At 40.3% G+C, this 20664-nt stretch overlaps 1 protein-coding gene across 4 annotated transcripts; it reads left to right on the top strand.

The window, feature by feature from the left end:
* The first annotated feature begins 1820 nt into the window (after positions 1-1820).
* On the top strand, positions 1821-19341 carry LOC134636017 (dysbindin-A). Of its 4 annotated transcripts, none has more exons than XM_063485759.1 (10): positions 1821-1984; positions 2826-2879; positions 3981-4031; positions 4166-4226; positions 7627-7759; positions 8311-8443; positions 8783-8805; positions 8925-9071; positions 11976-12104; positions 18053-18681. In XM_063485759.1, exons 1-10 carry the CDS (start codon positions 1929-1931, stop codon positions 18151-18153), a joined length of 888 nt encoding a protein of 295 aa, XP_063341829.1. In that variant the 5' UTR covers positions 1821-1928; the 3' UTR covers positions 18154-18681. The 4 variants fall into 4 exon arrangements, with proteins under 4 accessions (XP_063341829.1, XP_063341826.1, XP_063341827.1 ...); XM_063485756.1 differs by having other exon boundaries at positions 1826-1984; positions 18574-19341; XM_063485757.2 differs by lacking the exon at positions 1821-1984 and adding an exon at positions 2388-2460 and having other exon boundaries at positions 18574-19341.
* The last annotated feature ends 1323 nt before the right edge of the window (positions 19342-20664 follow it).

Here is a 20664-nt window from a genome sequence, read left to right as displayed (position 1 = left end):
GTATCCTGATGCATAGAAAGTGGTTGATAAATAAAATAAACATTTAAATACATAAGATGTTCAAATTGTTATACTCTGGCCCAGTTTGAGGGTTTTCCTGCTTTCTTCTTCTCACACAGTCAATTTTATAATCTTTTCTCTTTCTCAGCTGGATGGTTCTTTATGACTCGACTTATAGGCAGAGTTTCCCTTTTCTGGGTTTGCAAACACCTGTTATATATTACGTCATCAATCTTGGATTCACGGTTACAAAAAGCTGGCACCCAGTTTGTTATGTTAACCCAGGGTTTTCCCTGCATGTTTGCATGAAAGGGCTGGTGTGACAACATCTGACCAATCTAAAAGAGCATCTCACAGTTCAGAACACAGAAAATGATTCCTCGGAGTGTCACCTGTAAAGAAAATAAAAGAAATATACCAGTAAAACACCACAGGGTTATAAAAAGGACAAGAGATGAATCGTTCATCTGGTGATTTAGCACACAGAGCAGCAAAATAAACACACCAGTTAATTATTTTATCACTGAGCTGCTGTTTACTTTTAAGGTGATGGAAAGCTAAACTGTCCCACAGGCTGAAATTTGGAAATCACTTTAATTTGTCACAGATCAAAGTGAAAATAATGTGACTGACTGAACAGGTGCTCTGTGTGTCCTGTGTTGTAGTAGCTGCTTTTTCACCAGAGTAAAAAAGACAAGACAGCAGCTCAGTCCAATGAAAGCTGAACTCGACTTATCGATATAAGACCTCAAGATAGTGATGTTCGATTCGTGAACGACACTTTACTGACTCGTGAATCATGAGTCACAAGCGCAACTGACTCACTGACTCATCTCTGTTGCTGTTAGCAAACTAATTCCATTAGTATAAATATATCTAGCTTATAGTTAAAATTGTGGGGAAAAAACAACAGCCAGTTTATTAACAAAAACATTCCTGCTCTGAACTGGAAGAAAAAACCTTGAGTAGAAGCTCACATCAAGACAATAGATCCTCGATTCACAGTAGCATCGCTCAGCTAGCATGCTAACAGCACATTTGAGGTACTCACCCCCTCCCTTGCTGTGCTGAATCATAGCATAAGCGAATCACTCAGGACTCACTAACCCCCTTCCTCCTGGCTCACAGCTCAAATGAGTTGAACGAATCACTGAATCACTCACCCCCTCTCTTGCTGTGCTGAATCATGGCGTAAGGCGGATCACTCACCCCCTCCCTCCTGGCTCACAGCTCAAACGAGTTGAACGAATCACTGACTCACTGACTCACCCCCTCCCTTCCTGTTACGAATCACTCACTCACCCCCTCCCTCCTGGCTCACAGCTTCTTCTTCTTCTTCTTCTTGGTTGGCAACCAATGTTAAGGCACTTTACCGCCCCCTGGCTCACAGCTAGGTGGACATTTAGATGAGAAAATATATATTTGACACATTTAAGGAAAATACAAATAAAATAAAAATTAATAAATGTTCTTTTTTGCTCTAAAGAAAATAGTTGTTTTCTCTTACAATCATTCATCTTAGCAGTAGGATTTACATTAAAAGATAAACAAATTAAGTTTGAGTGAAAATATACATTTTTGCACTCTCTGGTCAACTGACTCAGTGACTCAAATGACTCAAGAAACCCGATTCACTTTGGTGAGTGAATCATTAAAAATCGATTCAGTAAAAAGAATCGAATTTACCATCACTACCTCAAGAAGTGAAAATCGTGAGACCGTGTTCAGTCGTTTGTTTGATATGATTTGTGGGTTTTCTATTCATTTATTTATTTTGAGCGACATTTTGTCCACACTCCATAACAGTTGGTGGCAGTAATGCACCATTCCGCTGTCTGCCAGCCGCTAATAAACATCAACAAGGACGAGAGCGAGCGGTGGCTACAGCTAGCTGTCGGGACCAATATCGCGCGTGTATCAGAGGAATCATGTTTGAAAACTTCAGAGAAAAGCTTCACATCGTCCAGCAGGATTTCACAACGGGGTTGGTCTGCTGTTTTCTGCACTAGTGAACTTTGGGTAACGTTAGCTGAGTTCATGTATTAGGTCTTGCCAGCGTGTAGCATAGCAGCTACACTTAACGATAGCTAATGAAAAAACGATTGCAGTGTGTGCTACAGAGAGAGCAGCGGTTACTGAACCAAAGTACAAATCGTATTCTGCTTTTGTGCTGGCTTTATGGACTCCTGAATGCGTCAGCATACCCAGCACTAATTTCGATTTGTTAGCGTGCCAATTGGTGCGATCCCAGCTGTTTACGTTATTGCTGTCAGCTGATAGTCATGTGATGACCCCCTCCCACAAACAAACTTTTGGAGAGCATCTCAGTTCGCGTGTGTAATCGGGCTCTATTCTAAGAAGCAGGTTCAGCTAATAGCACGTTTGTTATCTCTGAGATGAGGGAAACTCTGTTTGTGTTCATCAAATAGAGTTTACGTTAACTCTGAGTCAGTTACCAAGGTAACAGACGTTAGTTTGCTACTTTGTTACAAAAATGCATTTAAGTCAAGAACACAGTGTGATCATGGAGATGGTGTCAATATTTGAGTGAATATGAGGCTGAAATAACTTAGTCTCACACTAAACAGAATATAATGCAGCCTGCAGACAGTGTGTGTTCTGACTACAGTTCATGTTAACTTTAATGGATGAATATTCAACATTTTGAAATGTATAGAAAGTTAGAGACTGAGCCTCGACATATTTTGCTCTAAAAATCACCTAAATCAGTCTCAGTGGGTTGACCCAAAAATCTGATCCGCTCTAAGAGGATGTCGGCTCTGTAATGGCTGAGCTGACTTTTTCCTTTTCTTGTCTCCCCACAGCTTCAAGACACTTGGAGACAAATCAAGAAATACCAAAATGAAGAGGAGACCCAGGTGAGAGCTGGGTCTAAAAAAAGTTAAAAATAAATATATATATATATATATATTTGAACTTTTATTAAAGTGGTTGTGGTGGTCGAACAGTGATCAACCATTCATGATCCACGGCACAATGCGCCACACTTTTCAGCCGCAACTTATTAGTTTTTTGCATATCAATTTGTCATCATTTAGTAATATTTGAAAATGTTTTATAGTAACATGTTTTTATATCATACTTAACATTGTTTTAAGTGTTTTTCTTATTTGTTGTGTGGAGTATAACGTGTAATGTTGATAACGCGGCATGATTCATCATTTAGTTAATTAGTTCGACATTTTCCATTAAACGGTTCTCAAACTGAAATTAATATCTGAGTGTTTCTTAGTTTTAGTCTAGTGGGTTAGTCTATGGTTTTTTCCTCATTTAGTCAAGAAATTAGTCACCAGGAACATCCATAGTTTGAATCTCAGTGGCCTAAAGGTCAGAGGTCAAGTTTTCTGAAAATCTTGTGAATGTGATACTGAGAATTGATAGCATACATGGATTTACTAAAAATCTTGGAGGAGATCAAATCTCAGTGATCTCGACCTCAAGGTAAAGGCCAGAAAACAACTTCCCTGAAATCTTGAAGTTGATACCACAGGTGTGTCTACTGGGAGGCTGAGAGGTAGTCGTGGCAGGTGCCAGTGTTTTTATAAAACTTCATTCTTCAAAAAAACAACACAAATAAAACTGTTCAAAACTGCTGGCCCTGTGTGAGAAAGTATTTGCTGCCTCTTGTTAAATCATTAAGTAACGGTGACCAGCCACCTTCTTGTGGAAGGCTGAGTTTCACTACTAAATCCCAAGCCAACCAGCAGGTTTGATTCAGAAACCCGTTTTCCCGTCGGGTAACAGTACTAACCACTTCATCACTGTGCTGCTTATCCTATGCCTGAAAAAGGCTTAAGATTCCTCAGGAAACTCAACTTAGTATCTGCAATAAATGCAGTGTTCTTTCATTCTAGTATAAGGATTAGCAGAACTGGCTAGCCATAATAAGCTGATAGTGTAAGTAAGCAGCTTCATTTGTGACATACAAACATTGTGTGATCCGTCTGTCTGTTGTCCAGGTTTGAAGAGCATGTTCCTCATTTCAGTGCTGGCCTGGAAGTCCTGAACAGGTGTCCTCTCTCTCTCTGTCTCTATCTCACACACACACACACACACACACACACACACACACACACACACTTTGAGTGTATTAGGAAGTTTGATATAAAAGTTGTGTTTATGCTGTTAAAATGATTATTTGTAGGTATGAGGAGAGTTGGTTTCTGCTGCATAAAAGAACGAAGGACTGTGCTCAGGCTGCAGAGGTACGAGGTATTTCTCTGTTTTTGCCTTGTTAGAAATCTACTTTCACGTCTTGCGGCATCGTTCGTTTACCTAAATTTAAGAGCTAGAAAAACTAAAAAATCTCTTTTAAAATTATTATTGTGTAAGTAAAACAGTAGGACTGAATGAGGGTATGATAGCTCTTCTCGTTTGTGTGCGCGCATGTCTGTGCACAACTCTGGGGTTGCTTGAATATCAGTTGTATAGAGTTTGCGACTGTGACATTAATGCAAAGCTAGGTCATTTTAATATTCATTAGTGACTGAAGAAAAGTTATCTCTACTTTTAAGAGTTATGTCTCTTAAAAGTAGAGATAGTGTCTGTCTCCTGAATCCAAACTGGAGCCAGTACAGGAGAAATCTGCTCTCTCTTTCTAGTCCCTGTCAGTACTCTTGCTGCAGCATTTTGGATTAACTGAAGACTTTTCAGCGAGTTTTTAGGACTTCCTGATAATAATGAATTACAGTAGTCCAGCCTGGAAGTAATAAATGCATGAACTAGTTTTTCAGCGTCACTCTGAGACAGGATATTTCTAACTTTAGAGATGTTGCACAAATGGAAGAAAGCAGTCTTACATATTTGTTTAATATGTGCGTTGAAGGACATGTCCTGGTCAAAAATGACTCCAAGGTTCCTCACAGCATTACTGGAGGCCAAGGTAATGCCATCCAGAGTAAGAATCTGGTTAGATACCATATTTCTAAGATTTTCAGGGCCGAGTACAATAACCTCAGTTTGATCTGAATTAAGAAGCAGAAAGTTAGCGGCCATCCAGGTCTTTATGTCTTTAAGACATTCCTGCAGTTTAACTAATTGGTGTGTGTTAGGTGGTCTGCAGATGATCTGTTAGGTACGTAAGACTGCAGCTCTGCTTCCTGGTCCCAACTCTGGATAGTCACTTTTTGGGGCGTTTAATAAATGTGGCCAGATTTCTAGAAATGAGAGCTGTGCCATCCAAAGTGGGATGGATGCTGTCTCTCCTAACAAGGCCAGGTTTCCTACACAAAGTTGCTTCCTCCTCATCGTCACCCACCCAGCAGTCTTAGCTAATTATAGGCCAATCTCCAACCTTCCTTTCATATCAAACATCCATGAAAGAGTAGTTGTCAAACAGCTAACAGATCATCTGCAGAGGTCATCTAACATCACTACCTCTGCTCCTTGCATGTTCCCCTTTGCACCCTTCTCCGTCACATTCACACACACGTGTTCTGTCTTTACACCGACTTTCACTCCTCGTTTCTCCAGAACATGCATCCACCTCTCCAGACTCACTACAGATCACAATGTTGTCTGCAAAAACACAATATGAATGCCCGTGCAACCTCTCAATCACCACTGCAAACAAGGGACTGATCCCCTCACCTAGCCCTTATTTTAATTCTCTGTTTTCTCAGACTTTTTTTAGTGCTCAGTTCAGGTAAAATAATTAGACTGGGTGATTTAACATCCATGTAGTTGCTGAAAATGACAGCCTTTGCATTTAATCTATTATTAGACTCTAATGACTTCTAAAAATGTAAAAGAGGCTGTATGTGGCCTCTTTTAATGGGCTACATACCCCAGGCCTTCAAATTAGCAGTAAATAACCATTGCTTGAAAAGCCATCACTTGACTCAGCTGTCTTAAGATAAGCTCCAACCTTCTTTTTATCTCTGTAAACCAGCTGACAGATCATCTGCAGAGGAATGGCTTATTTGAAGAGTTTCAGTCAGGTTTCAGAGCTCATCACAGCACAGAAACAGCTTTAGTGAAGGTTACAAATGATCTTCTTATGGCCTCTGACAGTGGACTCATCTCTGTGCTTGTCCTGCTAGACCTCAGTGCAGCGTTCCATACTGTCGACCATAATATCCTATTAGAGCGATTGGAACATGCTGTAGGTATTACAGGTACTGCACTGCAGTGGTTTGTATCATATCTATCTAATAGACTCCAGTTTGTGCATGTAAATGGAGAGTCCTCTTCACACACAAAGCGTAATGTGGAGTTCAGTGCTAGGACCAGTTGGCCTACATTATACATGCTTCCCTCAGGCGGTATTATTCAAAGGCGTTGCATTACAATTTAATTGGTGTGCAGACGACACCCAATCTTACAGTGGCTTGCAAAAGTATTGGGCCCCCTTGAACTTTTCCACATTTTGTCACATTACAGCCACAAACATGAATCAATTTTATTGGAATTCCACGTGAAAGACCAATACAAAGTGGTGTACACGTGAGAAGTGGAACGAAAATCAGACATGATTCCAAACATTTTTTACAAATAAATAACTGCAAAGTGGGGTGTGTGTAATTATTCAGCCCCCTGAGTCAATACTTTGTAGAACCACCTTTTGCTGCAATTCCAGCTGCCAGTCTTTTAGGGTATGTCTCTACCAGCTTTGCACATCTACAGACTGAAATCCTTGCCCATTCTTCACGTGGAATTCCAATAAAACTGATTCCTGTTTGTGGCTGTAATGTGACAAAATGTGGGAAAGTTCAAGGGGGCCGAATACTTTTGCAAGCCACTGTAACTATCCATGAAGCCAGATGATGCACATGAATTAGTTAAACTGCAGGAATGTCTTAGAGATGTAGAGACCTGGATTTGCTCTAATTTCTTGCTTCTAAATTCACATGTGATTGAGGTTACTTGGCCCTAAAAATCTGAGAAACATGCCAAACCAAATACGGACACCAGATGGCTTTTCTTTGGTCTCTAGTCTGTTGAAATTTCCAACTCTGAACTCTTAAACCAGGCTTCTGTTCTTCTTATCATTTTCATCTTTCATTACATTTCTCATTCATCATATTAATCAGACTTATAGTTTTAGCTCTTTATTGTTATTGTACAGTAACACTGGTGAAAGTCGAAACTAGTTCATGCATTTATTACTTCCAGGCTGGACTACTGTAATTCATTATTATCAGGAAGTCCTAAAAACTCGCTGAAAAGCCTTCAGCTAATGCAAAATGCTGCAGCAAGAGTACTGACAGGGACTAGAAAGAGAGAGCAGATTTCTCCTGTATTGGCTTCCCTTCATTGGCTTCCTGTTAAATCCAGAATCAGTTCATAGGCTCTTTAAAAGTAGAACGGCATAAATAAATGTTTATGTATAAATGTTTATGTATTTGTATTTCTTTATAATTTTTTTTAAGCTCAGCACTTTACAGATACAGTGATTTCTAGCAATTCATAGATTACAACTAAGGAAGTGGCTGCAGGACAACACATAGTGACTTCAACCTGACAATAACTCTGAATCAGCTCTATTTCTATTCAGTTGGTCAAACAGTTAGCTAGCCTGTGGTTTTGTGCTGGCGGTGATCACAGATGACCTAACAGTTCCTACTGTCTCTGATCTACTCACGTTCACACCTCTGTTTGTTTTAGGCACTGGATGGTGACATAGTGATGCTCTCTGCACACTGGGAGAGAAAAATGACGTCACTAACACAACTGCATGAACAACTGCAAAGCTTGCCAGCCTTTATCAGCGATCTTGATGCCATCACTGCTAACATAGGTATCTGTTCGTGTTCATTTCTGTGGTCAGATGATAATATGATGTCAGCCACCTCAGCGTTCAGAGCTTCTACTTTAAGGATTGAACACAAAACCTCAAGTTTCCATGTTGAGTAATGCTTTACACTAAGGTCTGACATCTATGTTACAAAGCTTAGTTAAGTGTTAATACAAAATAATAAGATAAACCTTTATTAGTCCACGCGTGGGAAATTTGTTACATTGTTAACCTAACTTAAGCAATGAGAGAAACTTAGTAAAGGGATGATGACGATATGTTAAATGCATATTGTAGTCTTATTAACAGAGATTGTATTAAAAAGCAACCTGTATTGTGAGCACCTTAGAATATCAGTAATTCCAAGGGCATGCAGTTTATGCCTTCACATTTTCCAGCAGCTCTTCCTGCACTGCTCATATTAAAGTGACCGAAACAATCTGGCCAACAAAGATAACAGAATTTGACTTCTTCAGTATTTACACATAGGCAGTATTTTTTGACGAAATGGAACAAAGATGCAGATGTTTGTGGTGTTTATGTGCGATTTCTAGCTCATTTGGAAGGCGACTTTGAGGAAATGGAGAGCAGACTGGTTTACCTGGAGGCACTGTGTTTACAGTGTGAGCAGCAGACAGCCAAACAGCAACATATCAACCAATCAGAAAACTACAAGAAAAAAAAAAGGTATGACAGTTTATTTTTCCTTCTTAATGAAAAACTTTTATATGTGAGATATTAAAATCAAACTGATTTAAAAAGTGATAAAATGATCTTTATGTAATTATAAACAATCAAAAACAGACAATTTACATATAAATAGGCAGGCATCAGTGAAATGTATTGTCTTAGATTCATGGTTGTCATTTTTGAGTATCTTTATGACTCCTGTCAGTTTGATTAAACTGATTACATTCAAAATGAAAAAGCAGGAGTGTCACAACATTATTTAAACTGTCAGAGAAATAGAATGACCTTATGGCAAATGTTTGGGTGATTAATGAAAATCTTCCTTTCTGTAAATAGGAGGGAGTTGGAATTACTGGAAGGTGAGTTTCTGTGTGTTCATCCTCCAGTTTCTTACATGTTATTCTCAACAATGGTAAACCTGGTGATCAGGTAAAATACAGCAGATGTTGTTTAAGCTGCGTTTCTTCCTGTTTTGTAGAGGAGTTGGGTTCTGAGCATGCTCAGAAAGTAGCAGAGCTGGAGCTGGTCATGCAGCAAAAACTGAGAGAGCGACAGAAAGTTTATGAAGAAGCCTTTAACCAAGATGTGGAAAAATACCTGTCCACTGGATACCTGCAGAACAGAGGTAAGTCAAATGAAAGATTGTTAACACTACTTTGTCTAACTATATGAAAATGTATAAATAATTAAATAAAAAATAGCCTTTAACACCCAAACAAAGACATCTGTTAAGAAAATGACTCTAATGGTGAATAACTTCAGGATAATAAAAAATAATCCATATCTTGCTCCAAATTGGCTTTTTTTCATCGGCTCAGTCTCTTCATATATAAGATGGAGCACAGCTTATCTTAATGACCTTGTAGTACCATATCACCCTATTAGAGCACTTCGCTCTCACACTGCAGGCTTACTTGTTGTTCCTAGAGTATTTAAAAGTAGAATGGGAGGCAGAGCCTTCAGTTTTCAGGCCCCTCTTCTGTGGAACCAGCTTCCAGTTTGGATTTAGGAGACAGACACTATCTCTACTTTCAAGATTAGGCTTCAAACTTTCCTTTTTGCTAAAGCATATAGTTAGGGCTGGACCAGGTGACCCTGAATCCTCCATTAGTGATGCTGCAATAGGTGTAGGCTGCTGGGGGATTCCCATGATGCACTGGGTGTTGCTTCTTCACCCACTGGGTATTTATACACCACTCAGCATTTAGTCATTATTGTTATTCTCTCTTCCACGGTGTCTTTGTCCTCTCTTCCTGCCATCAGCCCAAACAGTTCTGCTAGAGGTTGTTTTTACCGTTCAATATAAAGTGCCATGAGGTGACTGCTGTTGTAATTTGGTGCAAAATAAATTAAAGTGAATTGAACTGTATCAGCCATGCCTAGTTGGGGGTGAGGAGAGGAAGACCACTGTACCACAGTACCTTTAATACCTGCAGCTGCACTGAGGTCTAGCAGGATAAGCACAGAGATGAGTCCACTGTCAGAGGCCATAAGAAGATCATTTGTAACCTTCACTAAAGCTGTTTCTGTGCTGTGATGAGCTCTGAAACCTGACTGAAACTCTTCAAATAAGCCATTCCTCTGCAGATGATCTGTTAGCTGGTTTACAGAGATAAAAGGAAGGTTGGAGCTTATCCTAAGACAGCTGAGTCAAGTGTCTTCAAGCAATGGTTATTTACTGCTAATTTGAAGGCCTGGGGTATGTAGCCCATTAAAAGAGGCCACATACAGCCTCTTTTACATTTTTAGAAGTCATTAGAGTCTAATAATAGATTAAATGCAAAGGCTGTCATTTTCAGCAACTACATGGATGTTAAATCACCCAGTCTAATTATTTTACCTGAACTGAGTACTAAAAAAAAGTCTGAGAAAACAGAGAATTAGAATAAGGGCTAGGTGAGGGGATCAGTCCCTTGTTTGCAGTGGTGATTGAGAGGTTGCACGGGCATTCATATTGTGTTTTTGCAGACAACATTGTGATCTGTAGTGAGTCTGGAGAGGTGGATGCATGTTCTGGAGAAATGAGGAGTGAAAGTCGGTGTAAAGACAGAACACGTGTGTGTGAATGTGACGGAGAAGGGTGCAAAGGGGAACATGCAAGGAGCAGAGGTAGTGATGTTAGATGAGTTTAAATTCCTGGGCTCAACCATCCAAAGCAACAGACAGTGCACAGGAAAGGTGAGGAGGAGAATGCAGGCAAGGTGGAGTGGTTGGAGGTGTTTGACACTGACAAACAGATAGGAGGCTGAGCTCTGAGGTCTCAAGATGTTATGACTTTAACTGGGAGTGGCCAGAATGGACAAGATTACAAATGAATATTAAAAAAAGTCAGCCTTCATCACTGTCTGACAAATACATAGTCGGCCAGGGTTAAATACTACCCCTGGGTAGCAATCAACCAACACGTGTGGCCAAACGTTGTAACCCCTAAGGGTGCTAACATTGAAAAAATAAAAAAGACAGAGGTTTATACATATGAAAACAATAGCAAAACCTCCATGTTCTATAAAATTGTAAAAGATTTGTAGTGTTATATCTAGGGATGGGTATCGTTTAGGTTTTATCCGATACCGGTGCCAAACCGGTACTTTTGAAACGGTGCCGGTGCTTAAACAGTGCTCAAACCGGTGCTTAAAGAATGGAGAACACAAACTTTGTCCTAAAACTTCTCATGTTTAGCTGTTTTTTGTAAAAAGATAACAATGTTAGCCTTTTCTGCAGCTATAGGGCATATATGGTATCACTCTTATCAAACAAGAAGACAGCCGCATGTAACTACGACGGTGTTTGCTAGTTCACCTTACATACATTAATTTAATAACGTGGTTAGACTACTCAACATAAATGACACACGAACAACATTAAGCTACTCACGCAGAGAAGAACAGCTGCTGCTGCCATCATCATCCTCATCATTTCTGCTACACTGGCAGGGCTAGGGGCCAGGACTCTACTCTTCGGGTTTTTGGGGGATGTTGCTAACTCCGGGTCCGATAACAGGCACCACACCCGCAGTAGATGTGCACGGTGTGAGGTCTCGCAGCAAGCTATCAAATACGGTGCATTTCTCAGCTTTTAAAAAAACGCTATGCGTCGCCAGGTGTTTCATCAGATTCGAGGTGTTGCCTCCTTTGCACAGTATCACAGTATCAGCTTAAAGAACGTTTTGCAGGCTGCTGAGTTTGCATCTTTTGCGAGAAGTACAGCCAGACTTTTGACCGCTTCCACGGGAAACAAATTTCCCGTGGAAAATTTGTTGTGTCACAGCAGAAAGTGGACAGTGCAAAGTTACAGCAGCAAAAATTAAGAAAAACACTGGAATACGATAAGATAAAAAGAATAACATACTGTATGACTATTAACAGTTCATCTGCTGTGTATGTGTGTGTGTGTGTGTGTGTAAAATATGCACCCTGTTGATTGAAATGATGCACTGTTTGCCACATGTAGTATGTATCGGTAACTGAAGAGTTCGTCGTATATTAAGTTTAGTAAATTGCATAATTGGAATGTACGTTTACTTTTGCAGAGCCAGCAGGTGCTGATGTTTGCTCTCTGGATCAGGTGACACTAACTAACATATCAGACCAAGAGGCTTTGGATGACTTCCTCAACTCCAGTGGAGATGAAGTCAATACTGAGTCATCATTGACATCAGGTAATCTCAACTCACTTATTGTATATAAAACTCAAGACATGTTGTCATAGAGTACAAAGCAGAATTATTTATCCTGACAAAACAAAATCCGCTTGGTAAACTTATATAAACATGTCAAGACATCAGCATGCATTTGTTTAATGTTCCAATAAAATATTTCACACTTGTGGTCAGATGTGCACATGTAGTCATCATGGACATGGGTGTCATGGTCATTTTGGACTTTTCATGATTTCTTTGAACTGTTCTTTTCCAATGGGGGGATGTCCATACAGGGTAAATCAGTAAGTGCATAAGAACAACCCAGGAAATTGATCCCAAACATACATCTAAATGGTTTTATAATGACTAAAAGAAGGTGAATATAAAGCATCTGGAATGACCTTAAACATTTAGAAAATGCATAAAAGCTGTGTCTGTGATAGTAAACCAGCCAATTTAAATGAATATTACCAATTCTGTTGAGAAGAGTGGTCAAATATCCTGCTAAAATTATGCCAGAAGCTTGTTAATAGCAACATTAAGTATAACTTGCTAAAGGACATTTAACCAAATAGTGAAGGTGTATTAGTGCAGCTGTATGGATATTTACTAATGTGTATAAATGTGATCCTCTGAGGTTTACAAAAATAATTAAAAACTTTTCATTCTTTCAAGCCATTTAAGATGTATGCTGTACAATCATTCCACCCTAAAACAGAAAACGATCTAAGAGTGCTTTTTGATGTTGACCCCTGCCCAGTGTTGCCAACTTAGCGACTTTGTCGTTATATTTAGCGAGTTTTCAGACCCCCTTAGCGTCGTTTTTTTCTAAAAAGTGACTAGCGACAAATCTGGCGACTTTTGCTGGTGTTATTAGGAAGACTTATGACCACTTTTTGGCATGAGAGCACGTATCGCTCTTACTCTCAACAAGCACCGGGTGCTGCTGTGGCCACCTGACCCATGCCAAAGCGCTCACAGGTGGCAGATCGTCCCCACGCAGCAGTCACCCCCAGCTGCTGTCAGAGCAGGAGATGCTGACCCCTACGCATCCAAACTGCAAATGAATCGCACATGACGAAGCCGCTGCACCCGCCTTGACTGTAACGCAGTCAGTTCTTCTTTTACTTTCTGTGGATCACAAAGTTTAAAACTACTTAAAAACGATAGAGTGTGTGTGTGTGTGTGTGTGTGTGTGTGTGTGTGTGTGTGTGTGTGTGTGTGTGTGTGTGTGTGTGTGTGTGTGAGACTCCGCCAGAGTGCCTATTTCGGGTCACTTTTGCTGGTACCAAGCCCGGATAAAGGAGGAGGGTTGGAATTGTGACATTTAAAAAAAAAAAAAAAAAAAAAAACAACAACAAAAAAAACCAATAATTGCTAAAAGAAATTAATTTGTAGTTCTAAATATATTCTAAATGCATTAAGGTGTTTTACTCACTTTATGTCTCTTCCACAACGTTATTTCTCTGTCCTACAACGTAGGATACAATTACATAAGCATGACCAATTGTGCAAATTAGGCGATGACACCATTTGACACCTTTTTGGGTGGCGCTGTCACTTGGTGTTTCGCTCGCTCTGCGGTAGAGTATCACTTCCTGTTCCTGCTCAAACACAGTGGTGTTTCTGAGTAGCTTTTCTGCTTAGCAATTTAATTGAAATCTTTTGATACATCCCTTTTTCATAGTATAATCTTAACGTGCTTCATCTGAATCACCCTTTCTGTGTGCTCACTACCTAATTTATAGCCAAAGTATTCACTCACTGTCTCTTTACTGTTTCGCTAGCTTAGCTTAGCTCGTAGCTGACTCGTTAGCACCATGGCTACTTCACCTGTCCCTGTTGCACTTTCCTGCTCATTGTGTCAGATGTTTAGTTACTCCTCGGCCTCCTTTAGCAGTAATGATACCTGTAACAAATGTAGCATATTTGCAGCTCTGGAGGCCAGGATTACTGAATTGGAGACTCGGCTTCGCACCCTTCATTCACCCGTAGCTAGTCAGGCCCCTGTAGCTGGTGCAGCTGAAGATAGCGTAGGCCCCGCTAGCTGTTCCCCGGCAGACCCCAAGCAGCTGGGGAACGAGGGCGGTTGGGTGACGGTGAGGAGGAAGCATAGTCTTAAACAGAAGCCCCAGGTACACCACCAACCTGTTCATGTGTCTAACCGTTTTTCCCCACTCGGCGACACACCCGCCGGGGGTCAAACTCTGGTAATTGGTGATTCTGTTCTCAGACATGTGAAGCTAGAGACACCGGCAACCATAGTCAATTGCCTTCCAGGGGCCAGAGCAGGCGACATTGAAGGAAATTTAAAACTGCTGGCTAAGGGTAAACGTAAATACAGTAAGATCATAATTCACGTCGGCAGTAATGACACCCGGTTACGCCAATCGGAGGTCACTAAAATCAATATTGAATCGGTGTGTAACTTTGCCAAAACAATGTCGGACTCTGTAGTTTTCTCTGGTCCCCTCCCCAATCAGACCAGGAGTGACATGTTTAGCCGCATGTTCTCCTTTAATTGCTGGCTGTCTGAGTGGTGTCCCAGAAACGATGTGGGCTTCATAGATAATTGGCAAACCTTCTGGAGGAAACCTGGTCTTGTTAGGAGAGACGGCATCCATCCCACTTTGGATGGAGCAGCTCTCATTTCTAGAAATATGGACAAATTTATTAAACCCCCCAAAATCTGACTATCCAGAGTTGGGACCAGGAAGCAGAGTTGCAGTCTTACACGCCTCTCTGCAGCTTCTCTCCTCCCGCTACCCCCCCAAAAAACCATCTCCATTGAGACTGTGTCAGCTCCCAAACAGACAAAAAACAAACCAAAAACCAGCAATAAAAAACTTAAACATAAAAAATCAAAAAGAAAGAACAATACAGAATCCACATCTGAACCAAAGAGTAAAACAGTGAAATGTGGATTATTAAATATTAGGTCTCTCTCCTCCAAGTCTCTGTTAGTACATGACTTAATAATTGACCAACAAATCGATTTACTCTGCCTTACAGAAACCTGGTTGCAGCAGGATGATTATGTTAGTTTAAATGAATCAACACCCCCGAATCATTCTAACTACCAGAAACCTCGAAGCACAGGCCGAGGGGGCGGTGTGGCAGCAATTTTTCACACCAGTCTATTAATTAACGAAAGACCAAGACAGACTTTTAATTCATTTGAAAGCCTGATGCTTAGCCTTGTCCAACCCAGCTGTAAAACTCAGAAACCAGTCTTACTTGTTATCATCTATCGTCCACCTGGGCCTTACACAGAGTTTCTCTCTGATTTCTCAGACTTTTTATCTGATTTAGTGCTCAACTCAGATAAAATAATTATTGTGGGTGATTTTAACATCCATGTAGATGCTAAAAATGACAGCCTCAACATGGCATTTAATCTGTTATTAGACTCAATTGGCTTCTCTCAAACTGTAAAAGAACCCACCCACCACTTTAATCACACTCTAGATCTTGTTTTAACATATGGCATAGAAACTGAACATTTAACAGTGTTTCCTGAAAACCCTCTGCTGTCTGATCATTTCCTGATAACATTTACATTTACAATAATTGATTACACAGCAGTGGAGAGTAGACTTTATCAAACTAGATGTCTTTCTGATAGTGCTGTAACTAAGTTTAAGAATATAATCCACCCACTGTTATCATCTTCAATGCCCTGTACCAACATAGAGCAGGGCAGCTATCTGAACGCTACTCCAACAGAGGTCGATTATCTTGTTAATAATTTTACCTCCTCACTACGTACGACTCTGGATACTGTAGCTCCAGTGAAAACTAAGGTCTCAAATCAGAAGTCCCTGACTCCGTGGTATAATTCTCAAACACGTAGCCTAAAGCAGATAACTCGTAAGCTGGAGAGGAAATGGCGTGTCACAAATTTAGAGGATCATCATTTAGCCTGGAGAAATAGTTTGCTGCTTTATAAGAAAGCCCTCCGCAAAGCCAGAACATCTTACTATTCGTCACTGATTGAAGAAAATAAGAACAACCCCAGGTTTCTCTTCAGCACTGTAGCCAGGCTGACAAACAGTCAGAGCTCTACTGAGCCAACAATCCCTTTAACGTTAACTAGTAATGACTTCATGAACTTCTTCAGAAATAAAATTTTTATCATTAGAGAAAAAATTACCAATAATCATCCCACAGATGTAATATCGTCTACAGCTACTTTTAGTACCATTGATGTTAAGTTAGACTCTTTTTCTCCAATCGATCTTTCTGAGTTAACTTCAATAATTACTTCCTCCAAACCATCAACGTGTCTTTTAGACCCCATTCCTACAAAACTGCTCAAAGAAGTCCTGCCATTAATTAATTCTTCAATCTTAAATATGATCAATCTATCTCTAATAATTGGCTATGTACCACAGGCCTTCAAGGTGGCTGTAGTTAAACCCTTACTTAAAAAGCCATCTCTAGACCCAGCTGTCTTAGCTAATTATAGGCCAATCTCCAACCTTCCTTTCATATCAAACATCCTTGAAAGAGTAGTTGTCAAACAGCTAACAGATCATCTGCAGAGGAATGGCTTATTTGAAGAGTTTCAGTCAGGTTTCAGAGCTCATCACAGCACAGAAACAGCTTTAGTGAAGGTTACAAATGATCTTCTTATGGCCTCTGACAGTGGACTCATCTCTGTGCTTGTCCTGCTAGACCTCAGTGCAGCGTTTGATACTGTCGACCATAATATCCTATTAGAGCGATTAGAACATGCTGTAGGTATTACAGGTACTGCACTGCAGTGGTTTGTATCATATCTATCTAATAGACTCCAATTTGTTCAAGTAAATGGAGAGTCTTCTTCACATGCTGAGGTTAATTATGGAGTTCCACAGGGTTCAGTGCTAGGACCAATTCTATTTACATTATACATGCTTCCCCTAGGTAGCATCATTAGAAGACATAGCATAAATTTTCACTGCTATGCAGATGATACGCAGCTCTATCTATCCATGAAGCCAGGTAACACACACCAATTAGTTAAACTGCAGGAATGTCTTAAAGACATAAAGACCTGGATGGCCGCTAACTTCCTGCTTCTTAATTCAGATAAAACTGAGGTTATTGTACTCTGCCCTGAAAATCTTAGAAATATGGTATCTAAGCAGATCCTTACTCTGGATGGCATTACCTTGGCCTCCAGTAATGCTGTGAGGAACCTTGGAGTCATTTTTGACCAGGACATGTCCTTCAAGGCACATATTAAACAAATATGTAAGACTGCTTTCTTCCATTTGCGCAACATCTCTAAAATTAGAAATATCCTGTCTCAGAGTGATGCTGAAAAACTAGTTCATGCCTTCATTACTTCCAGGCTGGACTACTGTAACTCATTATTATCAGGATGTCCTAAAAACTCCCTGAAAAGTCTTCAGTTAATCCAAAATGCTGCAGCAAGAGTACTGACAGGGACTAGAAAGAGAGAGCATATTTCTCCTGTTTTGGCTTCCCTTCATTGGCTTCCTGTTAAATCCAGAATTGAATTCAAAATCCTGCTCCTCACATACAAGGTCTTAAATAATCAGGCCCCATCTTATCTTAATGACGTTGTAGTACCATATCACCCTATTAGAGCACTTCGCTCTCGCTCTGCAGGCTTACTTGTTGTTCCTAGAGTATTTAAAAGTAGAATGGGAGGGAGAGCCTTCAGTTTTCAGGCCCCTCTTCTGTGGAACCAGCTTCCAGTTTGGATTCAGGAGACAGACACTATCTCTACTTTCAAGATTAGGCTTAAAACTTTCCTTTTTGCTAAAGCATATAGTTAGGGCTGGACCAGGTGACCCTGAATCCTCCCTTAGTTATGCTGCAATAGACGTAGGCTGCCGGGGATTCCCATGATGCATTGAGTTTTTCCTTTCCAGTCACCTTCTCACTCACTATGTGTTAATAGACCTCTCTGCATCGAATCATATCTGTTATTAATCTCTGTCTCTCTTCCACAGCATGTCTTTCATCCTGTTTTCCTTCTTTCACCCCAACCGGTCGCAGCAGATGGCCCCGCCCCTCCCTGAGCCTGGTTCTGCCGGAGGTTTCTTCCTGTTAAAAGGGAGTTTTTCCTTCCCACTGTCGCCAAAGTGCTTGCTCATAGGGGGTCATATGATATGATTGTTGGGTTTTTCTCTGTATTTATTATTGTGCTATCTACTGTACAATATAAAGCGCCTTGAGGCGACTTTTGTTGTGATTTGGCGCTATATAAATAAAATTGAATTGAATTGAATTGAATTTAGCGACTTCTAGCAACTTTTTGGACAGCCAATAGCGATTTTCCTTACTGAGGAGTTGGCAACACTGCCCCTGCCCTAGGCTCTGCAGTAACTGCAATAACTTTGTCATTTTAACTCACAACTCGTCTCTACAGAGGAGCTATAAATGATGAAAGAATTAAATATTGGGGTCAGATAACGACTGAAAATTAAGCTTGTTGGGTACTCTGTGAAATAAGACTCGTCTTCTCTAATAGGTCCAGACCTTACACGTTGCTCTTCTGAATCTTCGAACCAAACCTCTCCCCCAAACGACCAGCTGTCCAACAAGGATGTATTCTGGCAGCCAGAGGAGGAACTGGCCAGTCAGGAGAGTGATGAGCTTCTGGTGCAGTCAGACGAAGAGGATATTCATCCAGATATGGCACTGGTTGGTCTCCATGATGTTGGTACACTCAGAGGCTCTGATGATAGTGATAGTTCAGGAGACCTGCGCACTGGCACCTATGCCCTTGGAAAGGCCTGAATGTTGGAACTGTTGCTACTGCATTGATTTAGCAGGGCTTAGAGCTTTTTCTGGTTCTCAAAGATCTTCCAAATGTTAGTCTACAATGCTTTTTTAAAGATATATTTTCTTTGTTTTTTCAAAATGTAAAGCTTTTGAAAATATGAATTGATTCTACTAACCACATGTAGGCAGGTCAGAAATGTATTCGAACCAAAATCATTGTTGGTTTGTTTAAAAATTTGATGACCTAACTGAGCCTTTAACATTAGGGCGCTGTATGCAAAGTGTTTCACAATCATAAGTATTTATCACCTGTTATAAAAATATCAATCTGTCTATGTCATAGCAGTGTTTTGCATGTTTATGTGAAATTTATGATCTTTTGTCAGTTTTGAAACCCGGCAAGCTGATGATGATAAATTCTCCTGACTTACTACTGACTTAGACAAATGTCTAATGGATGGTTTTCATATTGTAATGTTTGTTTGTTTTTTTAATGAATTACATTTGAGGATGATGTGGTTGCACGTTAATTTCCTCTCTTGCATGTTATTGTTTAGAATAATTGATTCCAGCAATATGTGGGTGACAACCAAAATGTTCTGAAAAAGGTGCACTTGCTTGGGCCAAGGGACAGACAAGGGACAGTCTGCACTGCCTTGGGGGGAAACATCGGTGGAAAAGCCCCAGAGAGGAACAGATCAGAACACTCGATAGTATGAACTGCTGCTATACGAGCTGTCTGTATTTCTATGCACATGTTCTTGTTCTTTCAGTTTTTTCTATCAAAGGTTCCAGTGTTGCATTTTAAGTCTGCTCGTACATTCCTGCACTGCTTATCTGTTATCTGTATTTTCTCAGCTGCAAATCAGGAAATCAGGGACCGTAATCTTGATTGATAAGCTTTGCTAGATATATTCTTTCTGCAAAGAGAAACTCAGTGAGGCTCGAAGAAACGAAGATTTGGAAGATTCACAACATGAGGCTATTTGCCTTTATTGGATTGACAGTAGAGTTAGACCAGGCACCTCTAGTAATGGGTCTATCCTTCAATACAAGAGTCACCTGCTCAACCCGGTGAATTAAAGCAGCGCTTTGATTAGACAGAGTCTGAAAATCAGTTTTAAGACGAGGATGAGATTAACCGTTGGTCAGCTCCTAAACCATCGACAGCCAGCAAGGACAGAAATATGTATGTCAAATCTTGTGAATCTCAATGACCTTTCCCGAGGAATGAGGCCCCCTGCATGGCTGCCAGTATGGTGCAGCTCATTTAACAGTTGCTTGTGTGCAGGTCATTAATTCTTATTTTGAACTTTCATCCCAGATGCCACGTAGAAAATGTTTCCTGGTCTAAATCCAATAGCAACAAAACTTAAGAGCTACAACGTATGTGGATCCAAAATAGACAGCAAGACAACATGCGCCACAGAGTTTTAGCTTGTCTTGTATAGAGTGGCATAAACAGGCTGAATTGTACAAATTGACATGAATCTGATGCACTTCAAATTCACTTCAATGAATTAACCTTTGCAGTGATCAGAAACCTTGGATCATTTTTATTTCTTCAACATAAAAATGTTTTTTTCCACCCCTTTAGGATAAAATGATCTCAGTGAAAGTAGAGCCAGCTGGTCTCCCATCAGTTTAATATCAGTCCACAGGTTTTTTTCATAATGTGCACGCACAAACAACCAGGAAAAAGCTGCTGGCTTGTCATCTTCATTAGCTCAAGCCATTGTTAACAGGACATGGATGCACATCGGAAATGGAGACATTGTGCAGTTTCCAGTGGGATCCATGGAGACCAGAGGTATAAGCAACAATAGCTAACTGCAAC

The sequence above is a fragment of the Pelmatolapia mariae genome, linkage group LG10_11 (genome assembly GCF_036321145.2).
Source record: "Pelmatolapia mariae isolate MD_Pm_ZW linkage group LG10_11, Pm_UMD_F_2, whole genome shotgun sequence".
NCBI lineage: Eukaryota > Metazoa > Chordata > Actinopteri > Cichliformes > Cichlidae > Pelmatolapia > Pelmatolapia mariae.
The sequence above is the reverse complement of the archived record's forward strand: the minus strand, read 5'-3'. Positions and strand labels throughout refer to the sequence as shown.

What these genes read in the sequence shown, in the direction of transcription:
- LOC134636017 (XM_063485756.1), top strand. Translation starts at nt 1,929, where the DNA reads ATGTTTGAAAACTTCAGAGAAAAGCTTCACATCGTCCAGCAGGATTTC. An exon ending in GGAGTTGGAATTACTGGAAG is followed by an intron (nt 8,806 to 8,924) that starts GTGAGTTTCTGT and finishes CCTGTTTTGTAG; the next exon opens with AGGAGTTGGGTTCTGAGCAT. An exon ending in TGGATACCTGCAGAACAGAG is followed by an intron (nt 9,072 to 11,975) that starts GTAAGTCAAATG and finishes TTACTTTTGCAG; the next exon opens with AGCCAGCAGGTGCTGATGTT.